Source organism: Strix uralensis, chromosome 3 (genome assembly GCF_047716275.1).
Source record: "Strix uralensis isolate ZFMK-TIS-50842 chromosome 3, bStrUra1, whole genome shotgun sequence".
In the NCBI taxonomy this organism is placed as follows: domain Eukaryota; kingdom Metazoa; phylum Chordata; class Aves; order Strigiformes; family Strigidae; genus Strix; species Strix uralensis.
The window spans coordinates 55,465,022-55,487,220 of NC_133974.1; the positions used below are offsets into that span (position 1 = coordinate 55,465,022).

Genomic DNA, 22,199 nt, shown 5'->3' on the forward strand with positions numbered 1-22,199 from the left:
TGCCTGTTTGATAGTTTAAAGATGAAGCTGGCAGATAGCAGAATGTTCCTGTAGTATATTATCCAGCTGTTGTGATGACTGTGGTTTATCTGAGACTGTTTATTTTGAATAATACCTTCAGTTAATTCAAGTATGGTAAAGTATGATTTAGAGTCCTGAATTGACTACTTTCTATTATGAGAAGTGATAGAAATTTTTATTTTTTTTTTTTAAAAAAAGAGGCTGGTGCATTACATTAATTCATAAAATTTTAATGTTGCATTCAGTTGGACAATTGATCATCATTTGAAACATTTCTTATGACAATTCTCTAAAAACATACAATATTATTCTACTAGGTTTGAACCGATCTCTTCTACCTTCTCACTCCCTCCTCCATTTCAGTTGCAAAATTGAAGTTGCATGACCTGCTAATGACAAATGAGATCAGCACCTATTAAATGGGTCTGAAGGAGAGAGCATCAGGACAGTGTAAGTTGAATGTTGTTAGATATGAGCAAAGAGGAAACCTGAGAAAGAAGAGTGAACGTAGTCAGAGGAATAGAGACCATTAGATTCTGAATTGGGCAGTTGGAGCCATACTTGATCATTCTCCATGAGATCGATGACAGCACTGCCAGAAGCCTGGTCAAGGTATCCTTTCTTGTATTCATCATAGGTGTACATGAGTGGGGAACCATTTTTGTAGAGTGCAACCCAAACATTTGTTCCTTTTGCATGTACATGGTAGGAGAAATAGTACAGTCCAGGGATCCTGCAGGTGAAGATTCCTGTTCTGGGGTCATAGTGTTGTTGCCTATTGTACAAGATTTTATCAAATTTGATGGGTACTGTTGCTCCAGGGTAGGCTTTTGAGAGGATGACACTGAAAGCAGACACTGGCATCCCTGTAAGAGCTTGGTTTACTCCTCCTTTTATGAAAGACATTCCTGACAGCTCCCGAGACTCTCCTGCTTTAACATAGCTTTCAGGCATCTGTGGGACTACAGCTTGGCCGGGGGGACCAGGAGGACCTGGGGGGCCTGGCAAACCAGGCTCTCCATTGTTGCCTTTAGGCCCGGGGGGTCCAGGTGGTCCCATGGGTCCACTTAAGCCTTTAGTAGAAATACCTGCTGGGCCTGGCAGCCCTGGTGCTCCTGGCTCACCTTTCGCACCGGGGGCTCCTGGCAGGCCAGGGGGGCCAATGGGGCCTCTGATCCCAGGTATTCCTGACGGCCCTCGGGGGCCTGGCTCGCCATTGATCCCTGGCACTCCCTTAACTCCTTGCGGACCCACTGGACCGGGCAGGCCAGGTAGCCCAGCATGGCCAGTGTCACCTTTTGGACCTGGGAAACCTGGGTGTCCCTTGGGACCAGCAAGACCCTGCTCACCTGGGTATCCTGGTTTTCCCTCTAATCCTGGTAGACCTCGTTCACCCTTGGCCCCTGGGAATCCTGGGAGGCCTGCAGGGCCCATGTCACCTTTGGGCCCAGGTAGGCCATTCTCACCGGGCAAGCCTTTGAGTCCTTGAGGGCCCAAGTTCCCTGGTGGCCCAGCAGGCCCTGGTTCTCCTGGCACACCAGCTGGGCCTTGGTCTCCTTTAGGTCCTGGAAGGCCAGGAGGACCTTCAGGCCCTCTGTGTCCCTTCATCCCTGGCAATCCTGGCTTTCCAAATCCTGGAAGACCCGGGGATCCAGGCAAGCCTGCAGGTCCAGGGTGTCCCTTGGCTCCGGGGATGCCTGCTGCTCCTGGTGGTCCCATTGGCCCAGGCTTGCCAATGCCAGCTTCTCCAGGCTCTCCTGGGGGACCCTGGGGACCTGGGATACCAGCCGCTCCAGGTGCACCTGGTAAACCTCTGTCACCTTTCATCCCTGGCTGACCTGGAAGACCGTTTTCGCCAGGCTTCCCTACCCCAGCAGGACCAGGGAGGCCCCGGGGTCCCTGTGGGCCTGGAAGACCCCTGCTACCTGGGCGGCCTGGAACGCCAAATCCATTTTCTCCTTTTTGTCCATTTATACCAGGGATACCTGGCTCTCCCTTCTCCCCAGGGAGGCCCCTTGGTCCTTGAGCTCCTGGAGGGCCTTGTGGTCCTGGCTTGCCAGGAACGGACAGTCCTGCGGGGCCGGGAGTGCCGGGGGGTCCTTGTGGACCTCTTGCCCCTGGGAGCCCAACAGGTCCGGCTTCTCCTTTCTCACCATTTAGTCCTCTGTCTCCTGGCTTTCCTGGTAGACCTGGCATGCCTGGCTTTCCAACTGCAGAAAATCCAGGTGGTCCTGGGGGACCAGGAGGGCCTTGGGGGCCAGGACTTCCAAACCCTGGCTTTCCTGCAGGACCTGGTTGTCCTCTTGGTCCAATAGGGCCTGGGGGACCAGGGGGTCCTTGTTCACCCCTTATCTGCACACCTGTGAGAGAGAAAAACAGGTCAACCAGGGCAGCTGTAACAGATTTGCAGACTTGTAGCATGGTAGTGAAATGTGTGAAGGATTAACTTAACTTGAACCTCATAGAAGTCAAGTTTCTAATACTGTGTTTGGTCACTGAGAACCTGACTTTTAGAGCAAAAGTGTCTCAGAGCTTTTACAAGTAACAAGTGCAAATTTGATGGAGTTCTGTTGTGAGCTATAAGGCCGCTAGAATTTTATTTGGCTTCAATATATTTAGGGTCATCAGAGAGTTTAAAAGATGCTGTGCAAGTAGATGCAAGCTATTGAGGAAAGGGAAAAAAAAAAAAAAAACAGCTAAATGAATTAGCAAGTCATCAGACTTGTATCTTGAATGAAATTGGAGAAAGCTTCCTGCTTTTCTGAAAATACTTCATGCTACATTTAAGTACTGAGATTTTTGTCTTTTTCTCTCTCGCTTTCAAAAGTGGGCTCTGTTTTTTTGGTAAACATGTGAATGTTATATTTTCAAATACTGTCTTAAAGATTTTTGTTCGTCATAAAAATTTCACATGGTGGCAAGATCACAACTGATAATTCATCTTACTGCAGTCAGAATTCTATCATTGTTTTGGGTTTTTTTTAATAATACTTCATTTTCTTAGTTATAAAAACAGCAGGTGGAGCCACTTAACCAAATGTCACAAATCGAGATATAAACAAACAAGCTTACTGCTTAGTTTTCTGTGCACTTTGAGAGCTTGCAGCTTCATGTTGGAATTAGGATGCTGATTTGTGGGACGTTACAGACAAGATTAACATGGATATTGGGAGACTGCTTCAGTAGTTTGCAGCAACTGGCAGCATTATACGATTCATCATTATATGATGAATATTAATTTAAGAAATCATTTTAAAAATAAAAACAGGGATTTAGAAAGAACCTGGATTTTGTTTCTTGTGATGCCAATGTATTCTGTTTGATGCTTTTTTAGAAATGATTGATAATTGATCAACAACTGGATCAGCCGAAATGCGCATTTCAGTCTCTTACAAAGAGAGCAGTTTGTGTGTGTGTATATAGTTTATGCACTGACTATTCTAGTGTCTCTTCGATAATAAATTGCTTTTTCCAATCTGTGGCTAGTCTTGATGAACCAAAAATGAGATGGAGGAAGAAAACTGTTCTTGTACATATTGTATTTTAAAAAATAGAGGTGTGTATATGAAATACACTTGATTTTGGTTTGATACTGGATCTGCAAGGTAGCTTTCTTCCTATATTGCCAGGGAAATTCTTCTTATCTACCAAGTGTAGAGAGTTCACTTCCTTTTTTGCTGATGCATGAAATTAGCACAAATGTATATCTCCTTATTTTGCACACCTTCCTATCTCATCTTCCTTAAGGCAAATGAAAAGTTGTTAAAATCCTACACATAGAAAGCAAGCAATGTCTGTGATTTATTGAAAAACTTAAAATGCAAACACATATCCTTCTCAGCTGCAAAGGAGATTGTGGAATCTGTGAGTACCAGTGACAAGTCTAATATGCTTTGGTTATCTTACTGATATTGTTGGATTTCTTACTACTGAACTCCCAGATTCGGTAGGGTGCAATTGCACGTTGGCTTTCTTGTTATATAGGTGACATAAGATATGGCAAATTTTAAGAACTACATCTGTGAAAAAATAATCTGGAAAAGGCTTAACCCTGTTAGAATTAACATACCCTGCAGTAGAAGTGACATGTAAATGTTCTTTACATGTGACACATTTTCTTCACCATAGATAAGAGAGCTGCCATCAGAGAAAACAGCTTACTCAGCTGGAGGGCTTGGAATTTATTACATAGGTTCTATCTATGGATAGAACTTCAAAAACTTCTGCTCACATCAGAGAACACAGGCAGGTCAGATCAAAGCCTTAATACAAATTCCTAAACAGGTGCCTGAGCTAATCCTGTTCCAGTTGTAAAGCATTAGGGGAAAAATACAGATAGGTTTTTACATCAACTGCCTCAAATCCAAACCCAAGTATTTATGTGAGTACTTTGGCAGGAGACAACAGTGACCCCAGCCAGGTCTGCTTTTTCATAATGATAACTCAAGGAACTATGTCCAGGCCTACCAACTGTATTTTGTTCTTCAGCAGTCAGAGTGAGTTTAATTTCTGCACAGGGGGCCAACATTCATTTTATTCAGCTGTGTTTAAGTAACATGCAGTTACTTCACTTGATCTGATTTTTTTTTTTTTTTTTTGGTGGCAAATTGCATCAGACTCAAAGTGCTTGTCTTGCTTTTTACAATGTTTTAGACGCAACTTTCTATCGGTCCTAGTTCACAAGGTGGTGGGTGCTGCCTTTTTTGCATAAGATGCTAAGGGCTTTGTCAGTGTTCATGTTGTTATAGAGATTTTCTGTGAGGACCTACATTGTTTAAAAGTTGTGCTGCTTTTAGATTAAGATGTCTGGTAATTGTGCTGTCTAGAGACAATGGTAATTCCTCTGAGGAAAGGACAGCTGAACACATTAATGAAATAGGATTTTTACCAGGAGAATTGAAGTAGTGGTTGGGTATTCTTTTATGTGTCTTGGAACATATCTTGATGCAAAACTGGGTTTACGTTATCTGAGTGCGGTCAAACCCTATTTATGTATTGAATTAAGTGAAGACTTTAACATAACCTGCAATAATGGCTTATTTAAGCATTGCTGAACAGTCAGACTTAATTCAATGATTATTTGCAACTAGGACTTTTCAAAGATTTCAAGCCAAAGAGCTACTGGTTTAAAAATTATGTCCTGGTAGTTTTAAAAAATGGTAACACTAAAGAAAGTATGTGAAGAACAAGATTTGTAAAACTGTTAAAACAATTTCACCAAATTAAGTGAGGCTGTAATAGGTTTTGCTTGCCAACAGAAATTATATGATGTATACATGTTGTCCTGAGTCACCAGTTTGGGCCTAGACTGAAATTTTAGTTCCAGGCTGCTTTTTGACAAAACTGTACAAAACAAAAAGAGAATGTATTGGTAACTAAATCTCTAGAAGCCAATGTTTGTGACCAAATAGGAACAGTAAGTAATGATGAAAAGCTTGCCATATGCATACGGAAGAACTTACTCGACAATAGTTAGAATTTGGTTCTGTAGTCTCCTGTTTTATTCTTCCATGATTGTCTCAGACTAGAAATTGTTATCTAACAGTCTGCCCTCTTTAAACTCTTCTAAAAACCCTCCATAGGATGCTTGATTTCGAGACTGAGGAATAGCAATGGTTTTCCAGTCCTCCATTTTGGTGATTGTTCCCCAAACGAAGATTTGTCAAGCAGTTTTGACTGACTGGACTCCCACCTCTGTAAAACTGTAGGCTGTTCCTGCTTTTGAGGTCTAGTATATAGTCTTTATTGCCTTTCCTAAACAGACAGCATTTTACACCTCTCACATGTTGATATAATGATTTTCATTCTAAATATGAAGTTTCACGCACGTTAGATTCTGTGCTAGTATATAAAGTGAAAACTTAGTTCAGGACAATTCATTTTCCCCTTTTGCCCCATTTCCTGTCTACCCTGCTCCTTCCTTAATTTGCTGATGGTATTCCCCTTCCCAGATATTTTCTATAGAGGGGAAAAAACAAACACTACAAGAAGAGGAGTGAAGTATGTTAGAGGATAACCAAGTAAATATTGTACTTCACTTTAAAATAATACAAATATGTAAATGAATCTGAATAAAGTCATGGAAAAACACTGTGAAAAGTTAATGAGGGGAGAGGGAGGAAATGCAACTTTTACTCAGTGGAAATGCCAGTTAGTAAATCCTCAGATACATGGTACATAAACAGCTACCCTAAATTCAATCTGAGAGTGCTGGTAGGATTTCTGAAAGTCCTCATGCTGAAGGCAAGGGATGAAACTGTGACAGTGTTTTGGTACAGCCCAGAAGAACATTTGGGGGGGGGGGGGGCGTGATTTTTCCAGCCATGCTGCTTTCACTTGGCTCTTACTGCAGAGTGTTCTTGGAGCATGCGGGCTGGAGCTAGTTGGGGTGAGACCAGGGCTGCGTCTTTGGACTTGATGTATGCTGCTCATGAGCATCCAGTCCATAGGATCAGACTAGAGCTATTCTGAAACAAAACCTCCTAAATGAAGGTAATGTGGATGTCATGTCCTAAACAGCTATTCTGCTCTCCAGATCTGCTTCTGTTGTGCTACCTTATTTTCTAATGCAGATTTAGTGTAAAATGTCCTTTTTCTCGTGAAGAGAAGCTTATCTGCAAATGCTCTTTTGAGTCCCTCATTCAGTTTCCTCATTTCTGCCCAAGTATGATTATTATAACTAAAAGTAGATGGGCTACAGCAAATGTGAAAGCTATTCTGAATAGCCTGTTGATCCCTGAAAGAAAAGAATGTTGTTCTGGGGAGGGGGTGGGGGGAGGAGGGGGTAGTGTGGGATGTTTACAACGAAGATTCAGTTCTCCTAATTTTAGTGATGATTCTTTTGAATAGAGACAATCCATGAAATAAATATATCAAGAAAATAAAACCAGTACCTAGGAAGTCAGAAGTTTTGATTTCAAGTTTTTAAAAAAGGCTTTGGCCTAAGCATGGAAAAATAAAACAGAACTCAAATGGTTTCAAACCCTAAGTATAGCCATTCATTTGACTTAGAAGGACAGAGAGGGTACCCAGAAATAAGATGTCACAATATATAATACTGCAATTATATCTTGCCATAAGACTGATTTATGGAGAGGACTTTATAATAAAGCTAGAATTGTTATATTACTGTGAGATTAATCTGAAAAAGTATAAGCTTAAATCACTCATGGAAAAACTAGGTAGAGGTTTATGTCACATATTTATGACTATATATCAATTTATTTTGCCTTTCTAGACTTTAAACAGGTCTTCAGTTGGCCATGTGTATCAGGTACCTATTTAAATTCACACCTAAGGTCTGTTTTGAGTAGAGATGACAGAGTATGTAAAACATCTTTCTGAATATTGTAGATGACAGGTCTATTGTTAAATTTGAGGATCATTTGCATGTTGTACATAATTATGTACACAATCATGTTGTATTATTCCCACTACTGAAGCTCAGGGCTGTAGCTCTGATTTTGTTTCTGCTCTATATGCCTTTAGTGATTATTGTGTAAAAAAAATTTGTCTGTGACAAGTGGGCATCTTTGTCAATAGGAGGCAACTACCTGAGCCACTACCAGTTCTTTCTGCAGTGATGACATTATTTTAATAAACCTAAACTGTTAGTGAAAATTGAATACCAATAGTATAAACAAAGAGCCTATGTTCATGTATTGACCCACTAGGAATAACTGTGTTAGTTTATTATCAAAAAAATAGTAAACTTACCTTGACTCTTCACATTGAATGGTAGAAAATGTGGCCCCTTGATGCTGGATTGTTTCTGATATCTCTCAGAAAAATATCCATCGCTACCATGGACAATGTTCAGACAAAACAGCAGCAGTAAGGATATTTGTAAATGCATGTTTCCAAATCTGTTCTGTGTTAGAAAGGGAAGAAAAAGTTTGTATCAAGAAAAGCTGCTCAGTTCTGTTTCTTAAAGTTTCTTAACTTTAGAGTTTTCTTAAAGTATTGGTATTAAAAGTAACATTATTTTGTGCTTACTTCCTCCTGTTTTCACTAGCTGTGAAAAATTTTCTAAGAAAAAGAGAATCAGTTTTGCTGTCTCTTTGAATGATAGAACTCTTGTATAGATAACTTATAGGCAATGGTCTCACTCTTAGGAAAAGAATCCTTTTAAATAGATACCAGCTTGTTTAAAATCACTGTCTTCAGAAACAGTGGTTATTTTCCTAGTTATACTAGGGCTCCAAAAGTAAATTCAGGAATCGCATATATCTAAACTCCTGAAATGAAGTTTACAGTGGAAACACATAGACACTCTACCATGACCTTATTGCCTCTCTCTGATGCTATAGCAAATGAAGCATGAAGTCCTGGCTCCTTCAGCATCAGTGGCAAAAAATCTCACATTGCCTTGCATGAAACCATGCTTTTATCTGAAGCCTTTCAAATAGCCCCAGTGGCAGTAAGGATGCTGTCACAGGCCCTTAAATATCAACCCCCTTCCCTCCCCAGCCAGAAAGCATGTATCCTGTAGAAGTTACGTTCAAAACTAAATAGAATGAAATGAAATCATAACATACCAAAATGTTGTGAAGCTCCAATGGAGAGTGGTAGAGCAGTGAATCCTCTTCTATTGAGGACTACTTCTGCCACCGGTGAGTGAGCAGAAGCTGATGATTCCAAGTGTCACCCTTGAGTATTTATATGATTTTCCCCCTAGTTGGGTGACTGCTGGGCATAAGCTCCTCCCCAAAAATCAGTAAGCAGTAATTATCTGTGTGTATATGTGTGTTTTTTAGGGGTGGGGGAAGTTATTTTGGGCAGTCATCCTAGATCCTGTTAAGTTTTTTCTTTTTTTTTCTATTCCCTTGCATTTCTTATTGTTGATGAAATTGTATTGCTCACAGCTTGTGTTTTCTAAAATTTTATGACCCCTCTTTTTAAAACTGAGAAAGGTAACATTGGAAAAAATCATGAACTTGTAAGTAAGGTTGGTAATTAAGTCCTTCATTTGGATTTCTCTGTAAATGCTTTAAGGAAAGAACTATACATTTTGAACTTTGGTGAGCTGTTACTTTCAGGAGTAACCCCACTAAAGTCTGTAGAGACTACTTATGTGAGTAATTGTTCATTGGGATATGAGTGCAGAACTTAAAATCAATTAAAATGTTAATAAGAGAGTTGTGCAAGAACCTGAAGATTACTTTTAAGTCATTATTTTAGGGGATTGTTATCTTCACATTATATTTCTACACTTCTGGTTTTATGCTGAAGGTACAGTACTACGCATATGATGTATTCTGGAAGTAATGTTTTTGTATTATGAATTCTTGGAATGCAAACTTGCCTTATACAATGAGAACTTTGTTGTGTCTAGTTGTATCAAATGTATTGAAATCCATACTGCTTAAATTTGCAAGTGTTATACAGGTTGAAGTTTGGGGCTGATAGAGCTTTTTTGAGCTTTTCTGCAGTCAGCAATTAACTTCCTTTAACGTTTGTTCAATCAAATGCAGTTATTGCTGTACTTCTGCTAGAGGCATGTTTTTGCTATTAAATGATTTCAGTTTAGTAAATTTAAACTACTGCTGTTTTACTGTTGGTGGACCAAACTTGATTATAGCTTATCTCTTTTTTTTTCTTCAGATTATAAACTGGTTTTAGCAAATGAAGAGTTTGTTAAACCAGTCTTGCTTAATAGACTGTATCCACACATTGTAATTTCTTTTTTTTAAAATAAATAATGGAATCTTGCAGTGTTTCAGCATCACTTTGATTAGTATTCAGTATTAAATAGGCAGTAACTTTCAGTCCTTGAATTGTTTGGGACTCTGAAACATTTAAGATCAAACGGCAAAATAAGAGAGAAGAAACAAACCCTTCTCATTTAGGATGACACTGTAGAACTAAATATATAATGCACTTCACTTTTATCAAACATTTTCAGAAGAAATACCTACATATAAATTATCTGTGTATTGAAACTCCTTTGCCAATTGAAGACTAACTTGGCATTGTTATATGATATTTGGTCTTGTAGGAGTTAGATTTTTTGGATGTCTTTGAAATTCTTTGTTTCCCTTGCACCAAAGATTAGTGGAAAAACAAAAGATAAGTGATATGTGTTGTTACTAAAGGAAGCTGAGCATGTACTACAAATTACTGTCCTGATGAAGTGAGCATGTATTTCTTCTTCAAGTTAATTTATGCCATTTGTGGAAGCTGTCTGGGGAGCCTTTTGGTGAAATACAAGCAGTCTCTATGCAGAAGAACATGTATGCACCCATATCCTAATAACAATTGTTGAAATATTGTAATCAGGCAAGAGTACTGTCATGTTATGTTATAGGAATACTAATAAATACTGTGTGTTACTGTGAGTTCTCATGCATGGTAGGTACAGAAGGGACACCTGTTACCCTTCCGACCAAAAGACTGAGCTGGTGGCCCTGAACTGCACAGCTATCCTGTGGAATGACAGGTTAACGTGGGCTGAATTTTACCTGCTTTGTGTCTTTGTTTGATTCCACACTGTTCAAGTGACAACTTTTTTGGCTTTTATGTATTATGGCAAATATCCTAGAACACAAGTTACTGTACTGAAAGAGACCAATGGACCATCAAGTCTATTCTGCTTACAATTGTGCTAATACCTTTGCTTACTAGAGGGCTGTATTAATGTTGAGAGTTAGACTGCTGCAATAATTTATTTAATGTATTGTTGAATAGTTCTTTTCTTCTATTCTTCTTCCTAGCCATCCTCTAAACAACATCATGTTCCATTTTTGTAAATAAACCCTTTCCGCTGCAGGGGTCTTCAGACTGAAGTCTGCTTTCTCCATTAAGCTTGCATGCCTGATCTGGTCACTGGTTTTCAGAGAATGTTTGCATGTCTGAGATGGCATTTCTACTCCCCATATGTGCATTCAGCTCCTTTTAATCTTTTGGAGAAGGAAGCTTTGTCCTCAAGTTGTTTTTGTAACTTCTTAAGGTGCTTAATTTAAAAATTACTCTCTATAAATTCAAATGAGAATCCAGTCATCCACTTTTGACAGAGGCAGCAAACGTATGGGCATAGAGTTTATTTCCTCCTTGAAGAAATGCAACTCCAGCCCCTTTTTTTGGTTCACATAAATCCAAAAATAGCTTTTGATTTTAAAACATTTAAATATACAGCCCTCGGTGGGAACTGTGGTTGTTGCTAATTTGACAATATTTGGTTAAGAAAGTTAAGAACAGCAGGCAACAGTTTTATGCACACAGTTTCATGCTAATTTGAAGCCTAATTCATAAATACCCCCAAAGCAGGCACACTTATGTTACAAAAGCACCAATAATGTACACTGATATTTGCCCAGCAGCCTCACTTCCTGCCTTGGCTCCTTCTGACAGGAAGGTGAATAATCTCTGTGTGTGTTTCTGTAAAAACAGGGATGATTGTGGGGTCAAAAGGTATATACAGGCAAACCCGTTGTCCTTGTGCTTAACCTGAGCTCCACCCTATTGTGCTATCTTATGCTACTTCTTTGGTTTGAGGTTTTGTTTTTTGTGGGTATGGGAAATTGAGGTAGAATTGGAGTTCACTGCCTTTGTATGTTTTTCCTGTTGCTGTGGATATTTCTTATTGGCAGAGCACTGACACGCATTTAGCTCTAAGCATGCTTAAGAAAGGTAGGCTTTGGTATATATTTGCACGTGCCAAAATACAGGTAGTAGACATACTTGTGTATACCTATTTATGGTAACAGCACATTTTAAACAGGAAAGTTTATTTGCATACCTGTTTTCAAATTATAGACATTCAGATGCTTATGCATTTAGAAAGTTGTCTTTGCTTACAAATGAAGGTGTCTTCGCTCTGTCCTGCTCTCCCTGTCCCACTAGCATAATGGTCAGGGGTAATTGATCTGTTGCACCACTCCAGAACTTGCTTTTTAGTTATGTATTGCCTGCTTCTTCCCATGTAAAGGTAGCCATGGGAGATGTTATGGAGATGTAATAGTTGAAGTCCTAAGCTTAACTGCAATAAAAAGACTCAAAATAGAGTTTGTCTGGACCATATGAAGTAGGTACTGGAATCAGAGAGTCTCTAATGCCTTTCACAGCAGTCTTCAGTGTTTCATCATATTTGCTGACTGAATGTTCAGTTTGTTGTTGAATGTTGTTGGAAAGCATGCACTTGCACATGCTTTTCAAAACCCCTGCTCCTTCCGTGTCTTACTGCCACAAAGTCAGTGAAAACGCATGCATAAGTAACATGGAAGTGACACCATAATTTGGGAAATGGGAACTGTCTTTCATCACAATCCTGCAAATTACTTTCAAAGTGACTTGGAAGAGTCCCACAATAAGCAACTGCTTACAAGGAAGAAGTGTGGAACATCTTATTTAAGCTAAAATTGCAATAGAACAAGCAACCACTCCGTGTCACATACCTCATCCATTTCCCCCCTGCCCCCCCCCCCAAAAAAAAAAAAAAAAAAGGAAAGAAAAGAAGCAAAATTCGGAGAAAAGTTGGGCTAGGTCCTTGCTGTAGTTTGGAATGGCTAAATATGTTCCTGATGCTGAAGATTTTCAGTGTGAATATGCTTAGACTTACTGTTTTGACTTAGAGTGTGCAATCTTGATTTTTGCACCAAGCACAAACCGCGTGCTCAGTTTCAAAGAACTCAACAGTTCTTTGAAAGTAATAATTCACAGCTTTAACTCAGAATTTGTCTCAATTTTAGTTACTGTTTTTTAGTCTTAATTCTGAATTTTTTGTAGTTTATAATTACTACTTAATGTTAAAATATAGTACCCAAGGAACCTGGAGGGAGTTGTTTACTCCTTTTCTTTGGCTAGGTAATCTCTGCTGTAAAGAAAGAGGCAAGAATGTGTTGGTGGGAGATCTTTCCTGTGGTTTAAAAAGTAGTCTGAAAAATTGGGAGTAACTTTTTCTTGATGACATAAAACCTGAACACTGTTAAGAGGACACATTTTGCTGCTTCTGGCTCAGTATTTGTGACTAGTGCTTTCTGATGTTGTCAGTTCCAGCTTTGTTATCTGCTTGAAGTAAACTTTGAAGACTCTACCCTACTCTGTGAGAAGTTTTCCTCTATTAATGTGCTTATACCCAAAACCTGTGGTAGCTACTGTTTTGCAAAGGACTCTGATAGCTTGTAGCACCATCTCTGGTGAAGAAATTCTCTGGTCTCCAATTTTAAGTTCTCAGAGAAAGGCGCTTAGGAACTTCTAAGAGGAGTTTGAAAGCCTGCCATGGAATTAAAGGGGTAATTGGATTTCCTAGTTTGTGGTGCACTTTATGACACTCTAGAAACTCCTAAATCATCTCATGCTGCATGGTATAAAACTGTCCTCCTTTTTGTCACACAATGGTGAAGAGTGTCTTCATGTTCCTGTGATAGCGGCCAGGTAAGCCTTCAATGGGAGTGCAGAGGAACGAAGTGTTCCACTGTACCTTAACGGGGAAAGCTAATACAGAGGTTTTTTAGCTTCTTACTGCAAATTCACTAGCTGGGGGAAATCTGGGGGGTTTTTTGTTTATTTTTGTTGTTGTTGTTTCCTTCTTTTGTAACTATTGTTACTTTGTATTTCATGGAGGGTATTTTCTGTTCCAACACTAGCCTTGGACTGCATCGAACTAGAAAATGTGTTGGTGAAGAAAGTATTTACCTTGTTAATTGCAAAATAAGTAAGTTTTCTTTTGAGTTTCAGAATGCATGTTGTCTTTTGTAATTAATAGAGGCTTCTTGAGGTAATCTGCAGGGCTGTACAGTCCTATCTATATTCCTATTTCAAGATAACAGTAAAGAATTCTCTCTTTAAACAAACAAAAGAAACTGTGTTACTTCTACAGTCCCATACTAGTCTTTTTATAGAGTTAAAGTCCTTATACTTTTAACACTTGTAATTGTGGTTGAATAAATGTCCTACTTTCAAGTAGTAATGGAAAGATGGTCTGTATTTATTCTGGCACTGAAAAACTGACTGGTGACCAGTTTGTTCTTTTCAGCTCAGGTAACTGTTGATCACAAGAGCTCTATTTAGTATAGCAGTGTATTTGAACAGATGACACCCAGTTAAATATTTATAATTGTATTCTGACTGAATTAACTTGCAGAGACACTGAATAACCATGCTGAAACCTCAGGAAAAGATGTGTTCCACATAGGCTATAGAGAAAGCTTTGAGACTGACATGAATTTCTGATTATACATTCCTCAGAGTCAGATAGTATTGTTGATGAATGCTTTCTAACAATACTACATTGTCTGTGCCTCCATTTCATTATCCTTGTATGAAGATAAGGTAATCTTCATCCAATTTTAGATAATTTATGATGTTAGAGTAACAGATAACACCAGTACTTCTGTTTGGTAGGAAAGATGTTTTCCAGTACCTCAGATATGTTCCTGGCCTGATCTTATTCCTCCCTCATTTTTATTCCTCCTGCCCTTGCCTCTGAAAGTAAAACCAATAAATATTTTTCAAACAAATGCATTAATATGAAACTCATATCAGATGTGTGGCTTTAAATGAAAACTGATCAGTTTTCAAGATACTGAAAATGCAAAGCTGTTTTTATCTATTGATACTCATCCTTTCTCCCACAAATGCTTTTCTGTGTAAATGTTTATATATTTAAAGCTTCGGATTTTCACTAGATCAATTTAAAAGTGTAAACATGCAGGTGATGGCAGGACTTGCATCTTCCTGATGGAGGGGAGCAGAAGTATCCAGTTAACTTTGTGCAAAATTTAGGAAAAAAAATTTGCAAGGGGCACTGAATAGCCTAAGCAAATATGAAAAATTGACTTTGGATTTTGACAAGTGGGTTCCACAAAACTGTTTGTGGAGCTGTTTAAACATAGCCAGGTAAAAAGGTTTCCAGTTCCTTCTGGCTGGAGATGCTCACTTTCAGCCTTCTGCCTGATGTTGACTGCACTCTCAGTTGTGTCAATACAATGCTTCATGAAGCTTTTCTGCAAGCTGAATTAGTAAGAATTTGATTTGGAATAAAATGCAATCAAACTTTCCTGAGAGTGATGGAAGGAGTGAGGCTTGTTTTCCATAGGTCCAGATCATTTCACAGGATATGTTAAAATTATTTTTAAACACCTGAAATTTATAATTAGTCTTTAAAAATTACTGCAAATGTTCTTTCTTTTTTAGTAAGCTCCTGATGTTCTTGTTTAAAAACCTGATATATCACAGTAAAAAGAGCATTCACATAAAAACATAAAAATACAAAATACTTATATTTTCCTGGGGAGGAATACTTTTATATTTTCTTAATTCATGCTCTATTTTTCTCTGATTTTTATTAGATTATTTAATATCTTGTTCTATCTCTGTGCCTGATGGACTCGAGGTTTCTGTCAGACTCCCCTGGACCACAGTGAATAAAGGAGAAGCCATGGTAAAAGAAGAGTGGAAACTATTCCTACTTTCCCAAAGGTGAAAAAGTTCAAGCAGCTTCCTCAGGTATCCCATAATTAGGGGAATCTTCCAAATAGTTTGTGAAAAATAGGTGTAACTGAGCTGCTTTTTCAAGTGTACCCACTGGAGCAGGTAGTCAGCCTGCTGAATAGTCTTATTCATTGACTTTACTACCTGCTGTGGTTTGGACAATTGGCACAGAGTTGTTTTTAAACTTTCATGTTTAAAAACAGGTGCCAAAGGGGGCGTGAGGGGAAATCCAGACTTCTACAGCCAGAACAAATAAAAGTTGTCTGAGTTCACTTTAAAAATAAGTGATTTGTTTAGGTTTTTAAGTCTGGCATTTTAAATATTGCTGTATTCTTTTAATTTATTTAAATTGAGACTTAGGAAAGTTCTGTTGGTGGGTGCATATAAACTTTCTCTACTCTCTCCCTTATGCAAAATAAGCTTAAGTCCATGGAGCCTAATCATTTCTCATGATTATTAATAGGGCTGGTTTTAGTTTCACTTAGCTGAGATTGGATTTTCACAAGCATTACATTGTCATAAAGGAGAGTCATAATTACCCGCTTGTAATAAAGTGCTAATGAAGTGGCTACTTTTATTATTACAGAAAATTACAGGACTGCAAAGTTTTATAGGTGACACTTGCTGTATTACCTGACTCAAATCCACAGGCTTCAATATCTCCTGCGTTTCATAGAAGTGTGATAGGATTATTTTTTAAAAGTACTTTAACCAGTAGGCTCTCATGTTCAAAGATTTGAGGATTGAAAGTTATATAAAAGTGGTTCGTATGTGGAGCAGGTAAATGCTTCCCAGACTACTGATACAAAAAATTATCCATACACCAGGGAAGGATAGGGACTCCTAAACTCATGACAGGCAACCTGACCAGACTGCCAGCTTGTTTCCAATGGTGATACTTTCTGACCCTGCTGTCGCTGTGGTAAGTGGTGCAAAACTAGAACCAAAAAGTGACCTCCTGTCGGAGGTGATGTTAGCTGAATTCTGCAACCATTGATGGAGAGAAGTAAACAAGGATCTCCACGGAATTAACGCGTAAGAGCCCAATGTATTTCTGCTGCATACAGAAGTAAAAGTGGGTAACTTTCCAAGCAAAAATTAATTGCTTTGAGATTTTGAGTGTGTTACTCTTGGATTTAGGTGTGCAGGTTCCACTGGAGTCGTTAAACCTTCTGGACATTCACAGTAAATTGACTGTACCTTTGACTTTGTCACAGCTAAAGAATGTAGCTATGAAAAGGTAATGGCTGCTTGGATTGTATGTGCTTAAAGTGCTGTGTTGTGAATATGTTTAAACCTTAATGAATTTACTAAAGATGAGAGGTGGAGAGGCAGGGACCTGAATCCACAAATGCCAGATCCCCATCTGATTCCTTAACAAATGAGCCATTTGCTTCTGTGTGATCTGTAACCAATAGCCAGATTTTGTCCTTGAAACAGTTTCTCTAGCAGTCACTTAGTTAGGGATGTAGATAAAGGTAAAGTTTTGTTAAACATCTCATGGTCCATGAGCAAGGAGGAAACTGCTCTGCTCTCAGCAGCTGCTGTCGATGACATATGCTACAGCAGAAGGCTGATAGCGGATTTCAAGGAAGATTTTCTGAGATGCTGGTATTGCTACAGGTCTGGAGTGGAAGAAGTCTTCCACCAGTCTGCAATAACCAGGATAAAGAGTTAGGACCTTGAAATGGGGGTAAGAAAAAGAGAGTCTTATAGGAAATGGGATATGGAGGGAAAGAGTTATTTATATGTGTCACATAGTCCAGATTGTGATGTTAAGTCTGAATTTTATGGTTATCCCATGCAACATCTTGACAAATTCTTGTAGAACCTGTGGGTTTCTTCAGTAACAAAAGATAAAAGGAAGGACAACACTGCAACTCTCATCTGTTTTCTGATCAAACTTTCATGAAATGGGAAAGACATGAAATGGGAAAGAGCATTTCACCATACAAGGTGAATGGAAGCCCATGTAATGCACAAATTCTGCAAAATAAATGGTGTTTGGGTACAGCTAAGTTGGAAATTAAACCTCCTTAAATGTAGGTGCCTTAACCTGGGCCTGAACCCAGCCTTTCTGGCTTTATACAGGCTGTTGGACCGTAGTGCTGAAAAGCTGAAGCAGTTTTACTCAATTTAACAGTCTGGCTGCAACCTGTGTTGAGCTGCGACAAAACCAAAGGGAAAGGCAGGGTAAATGCCTTGTGGTTAACTTGCACTGTGCCCCAAGCTGTTGTGGGAATGAGTGATCTCCATCTACGACTAGTTTGAGATTGTGTACTCTTTGTTTGCGTCTTAGGCATGCTTATTTTGCTATATATTATACTGTTGTGACTGAGGTTTGAAACTTACTATAGTTTGAGTATGAAACTGTTTCATTTTATTCTCACTACTGAAAGGATTTAGTAGGTCTTTACAGCACTTGAAAGTCAACTTTAGAAAACTTTTGCCAAAGGAATTTGTTTGACCAAATTTCATCAGTTCTGTGTTTCTCATTAGAGCTTTAAAATGGTATTTTTCTTAAATGTATTTTGCCTGGCTAGGGAAGATATCTAATCGTTGCAGATATAGCATTGAAGTATAAAGGAGTGGGAGTTGATCAAAATCTGCAGTGAACATCTACTCCAAGTATCTTGAAGTTCTTTACAGATTCACCTCAGACAGAAATGAAGAGGGGTGTAACTTAAACAAGTGGCTGTCTTCCCTTTGGGCCACCCACAAGCTGTAGATTCGAGTTTGAGAGCTAGTATAACTACTTGTCCACAGAAGAAAAACATATATGATAATTAGGAGGGCTTTTTAATATGTAGAAAATAAGGGAGGGTGTATGCAAACCCCAAAGGTTCTGAGACAGCTTGCTATGTTATAAATTATTTTTCAACCAGAAAAAAGTGTGGAATCTGTGACACTAGGGCTAAAATGAATGCTCTTACTTGATATGAAATCTAGTTTTTGCTTGATACATTTTATTCATACTAGTTTCATCACATCATTTATCATTAAATCTGGAAGAGGCAGTTCAATCTTGCCTTATTGTCATTGCATGGCTTATTCAATTAGTATCTGGTTTTCCAATTCTGCACTAGAAACAAGGCAAAAATGCAATCGCATTCTGTATGCTAGCTAATTTTTTTAAAGGTACTTCACATTTTTTGGATAAGTGAGAAATGGACTTCAGTGTTAGATTTCGGTGCAGGAGAATAAAAAAGGATCCTTATATACAGAAGATCCATCTGCAAATTCAGTAGAAGTTATAGGAATGAATTTTGGAATCTGGTTTTTGGATTGAAAGCCTTTCATTTGCCAGCTTGAAATATTTTTATATAAAGCTGAGCATCTTTAAATGTTCTCCCTTTTTCAGGACCTAAACATAACACTGTTTGTCTGTTGAAACATTAGGTCACTGAGAATTCACGTTAGGTCATTCAGAGAGAGCTTATTGTTTCAGAAAATAGACCTCCTGTGTCTATAGACCTACGGTGGGATGTATTTTCTTACCTACATATTAGTAAGTAAGAGTAAAAGTAAAATTAACATTACTAGGATATTTTCCTTCTGGTTCCTTTTTATACCTGTCTAAATCCAGATCTTTTCTGGTATGTCCTGTGTACATAAATTGTATTGGTTTTGAGAGCTGGATTCCACCTTGGGCTGTGCTGATGACCGCAGGATGTTTATGTGAACTATGCTAAGTTTCTGGCAGACTTCTCCCTCTGAGGTCTTCATGCAGTACTCTGTCCCTGAGACACTCATGTCATTTAGGACAGGTTTTTTTGTTTGTTTGTGCACCAATAGTTTGCAGGTACTTTAAGGAAAAATATATTTAGGCTAGTCATGTAGGGAGTGTCAACACTGCTGGGAAACTGAGAGCTGGCAGGAGCATGAGCAGAATTCCTTTGATATGTGAAATAATCTCCAGACAACCCTAAAAAATCTGTTTAATAATAGTATAGGATAACTTTCATACCTTCTCCAGTTTCTAGGGCTCAAAAAATGCCAAATAAAGATAAGACAAACTTTTGCATTGACAAAGGAAGATCTATTTTACAAACTTAATGAGGGTAATGGACATGGTTTTGTCATGTTCTTTCTAAACCTACTTTGGGGTAAACTTCTACTGGATCACCTTTTAGAAGCAGAGAAACACCTTGCTGTAAAGATTCATATTCTGTAAGAAAACAATCTGTAGTTTCTAGAGAATTTGATGAGAAGCTGTCACAGTGATATTACCTATAAATCTCACACTTAGGGCTCATGGGAACTCAGGGTCTTTTGAAAATGAAAAGTCAAAAACAATCATTAGAGATAAAGGATCAGAATATCTATTTTGGTTGTGAGTTGACTTCTGCAACTTCAAGAGTAGAGATTAAGTTAACATTTCAGTATTTTTAAACTGTCCTTCTCTTGAAGGATAGCACAGGCCACACTACCATCTGGCTGTTCTGATGGAAAACTGCCTCAGGCTGTTTGTTCAAAGTCCCCCAGAGAAGCCTCTCTCCTGAATTGTTAACATGCTGTCCTTGGAGTCCTTCTTTCCTAGGTTACCTGAAGGACCAGTATGACATCTTCTTTCCTAGGTTACCTGAAGGACCAGTATGACATCTCGGACACATAGATGCACATGTTTTTGTGTCTAATAGCTGTGGGCAGTTATTTTGAATACTTACATGTATACAACTGCTAAAAAAGTGATACTTAACAAGACTACATTTTGTGTTTGGAGTTATTTTATGGTCTACATCTAAAATGTCTACTGAAAGGAAACATTTTTTGTCCTCAGTTATATTTATGTTCAGGAAAGGACTGTAGGGCTCTTCAGGTCTCAACAACCAACTTACTACCAAGGACTGATGGCATCTATTAAATTTAAGATGACTGCACAGTGGCCTGTGAGGTAGAATATTCCTTTTTTGACAGTGGGGTCTAGACTGGTTTATGCAAACGTGGATCAGGCCTCTGATGTTTTTTAAAGGGTATGTATGGCCCAAATCCATATTAAGTAGAAAATAAATTTATAAACAGAGTCTAAGAACATAGTTCTGAGTTTCTGCAGTCAAGTTTATAGCCCATCAAAACTTTACCAGCTCCTTGTACCCCTACAGCACAACACTTTACTTCTGCATTTATGCCATGTGCCTGAAAGGCACATAAGAAGCATCTCAAGCTTGTGTTCTTGTGCTTGGAGGACAAAGCAGCTGCAATTATATTCTGCACAGTCTGTTTCTTTTGGAGGGTGGTCCATTAAGCAGCTAAGTAGGTGTGAGGTCTCGGGCTGAACATATAAATAGGCTCTTTGGAGAATTTAGCTGCCAAACTCTAATAAGTCTTTATTGTGCAAATGAAATCTGAAATGTATAATAATTATATAGAATTTCATAGCAGTGGCAGAATGGATATTTTGCACGTTACACCAATATGTGACAAATTCCAAACCTATGGAAAGAATGGAGGTCTTGAAGCTGCTTTGCAAGATGGATGTACAGAATGAGGGTAGAGACTTTTTTCTTAGTATTTTTATTAAAGAATGGCCAAAAAGTTTTAAACACATCATTCTGAAAAAGCAAAAGCCTGGGGTATAAGAAGTTGGAGTTAGAATGGTGAAAATTTGACCATGTCTTAATTGTCTGAAAACCTAATCTTGAGGAAGCATCACACTTCCCACTAGAGATGGAGCAAACCACGTTATAACATCAGGTAATTATTTTAATGGTTAAGCTCATTTCTCTTATGCTTTTACAATTCAGGGCATCATTTTTTTGTTTTGAGAAAAACTACTTTCACAATCTTTTCATTATTATTACTATTAAAGACATAATATGACTAAAAGCTGTTTAATCTACAAAAACTGGTGTGGAAAGTGCTGTGTATTAAGACTAAATTACTACGAATTAAAATGAAATCTTCACAAGAAAAAAAGCCAAGAATACAAATGTTTCGTATGTGCCCTTTATAATTCTATAATTTAAAGCATGATCACTTGTTATCTCTGCGTTCTCTCTCCTTACTGATATTTGCCTTCCTTTGAGAACCTCTTGCCAAACAGTTCCTAAGAGTAAGAAACTAGTGCTTTGGAAAACTTTAAATTCACAAGTACCAGCTTCAGGCTTAACATCTCTTCCCAGTGGAATTTCTTCTCTTTTTCATCCCAATCATTTACAAGGTTTGTGTCTGGAGAACCTTTTAAAGATAAGTATTACAATGTTCCTGGCTCTTTTTAAAGAACTGTGTTTTTTACTTTTGAAGTATAAAAAACAACGCCAAAGTTGGTAAAAACTGGGGTTTTTTAATTCTGTTTTCCCAAGGTCTGGCATTTAGTTTCTTCAGTCTAGTACAGAGTGTTTGCTCTGAATTATAGTTGTTGTCCTTCAATATGAGGACTTAGAAATCCTTTCTGTATTCACTATATTTTGGAGCTGATTGGACTATTAATCTGGTATCCTCCTATATATATATATATGTATATCAAAATAATCTATAGAAGACTATAAATATGGTTAGGAATATCAATATATCTTTTGGGGTGCATCGCTTTGGGGGGTGGGATTGTAAGATGCTTTTCTTTTGGAAACTGGTTGGTCATTACAGCATGTAAGTACAGAGAGAGGATTAGAGTTTTAAAGCTCTGCACATATGTGTAGGTGATCACTCTTTAGCTTCACCTCTCAAAGTAATCAGTATATAACTATTAGCCTTTCTTCTGTGGTTATTTGTTGGGGGTTTTTTGTTTATTTTGGTTTTTTATTTGTTTG

General features: G+C 38.3%; 2 protein-coding genes across 2 annotated transcripts in view; one reads left to right on the plus strand and one right to left on the minus strand.

Annotated features, from left to right (window-relative positions):
* The window catches only part of NT5DC1 (5'-nucleotidase domain containing 1), a 151,852-nt gene that overhangs the window by 16,004 nt on the left and 113,649 nt on the right, over positions 1–22,199 (plus strand). The gene's annotated exons all lie outside the window — the stretch shown is intronic.
* Positions 468–8,653, minus strand: COL10A1 (collagen type X alpha 1 chain). Its single transcript, XM_074864751.1, has 3 exons — positions 8,559–8,653; positions 7,738–7,891; positions 468–2,381 (listed from the first exon to the last, which is right to left on the minus strand). The coding sequence occupies exons 2-3, from the start codon at positions 7,874–7,876 to the stop codon at positions 487–489; spliced, it is 2,034 nt and encodes a 677-aa protein (XP_074720852.1). The 5' UTR covers positions 7,877–7,891; positions 8,559–8,653; the 3' UTR covers positions 468–486.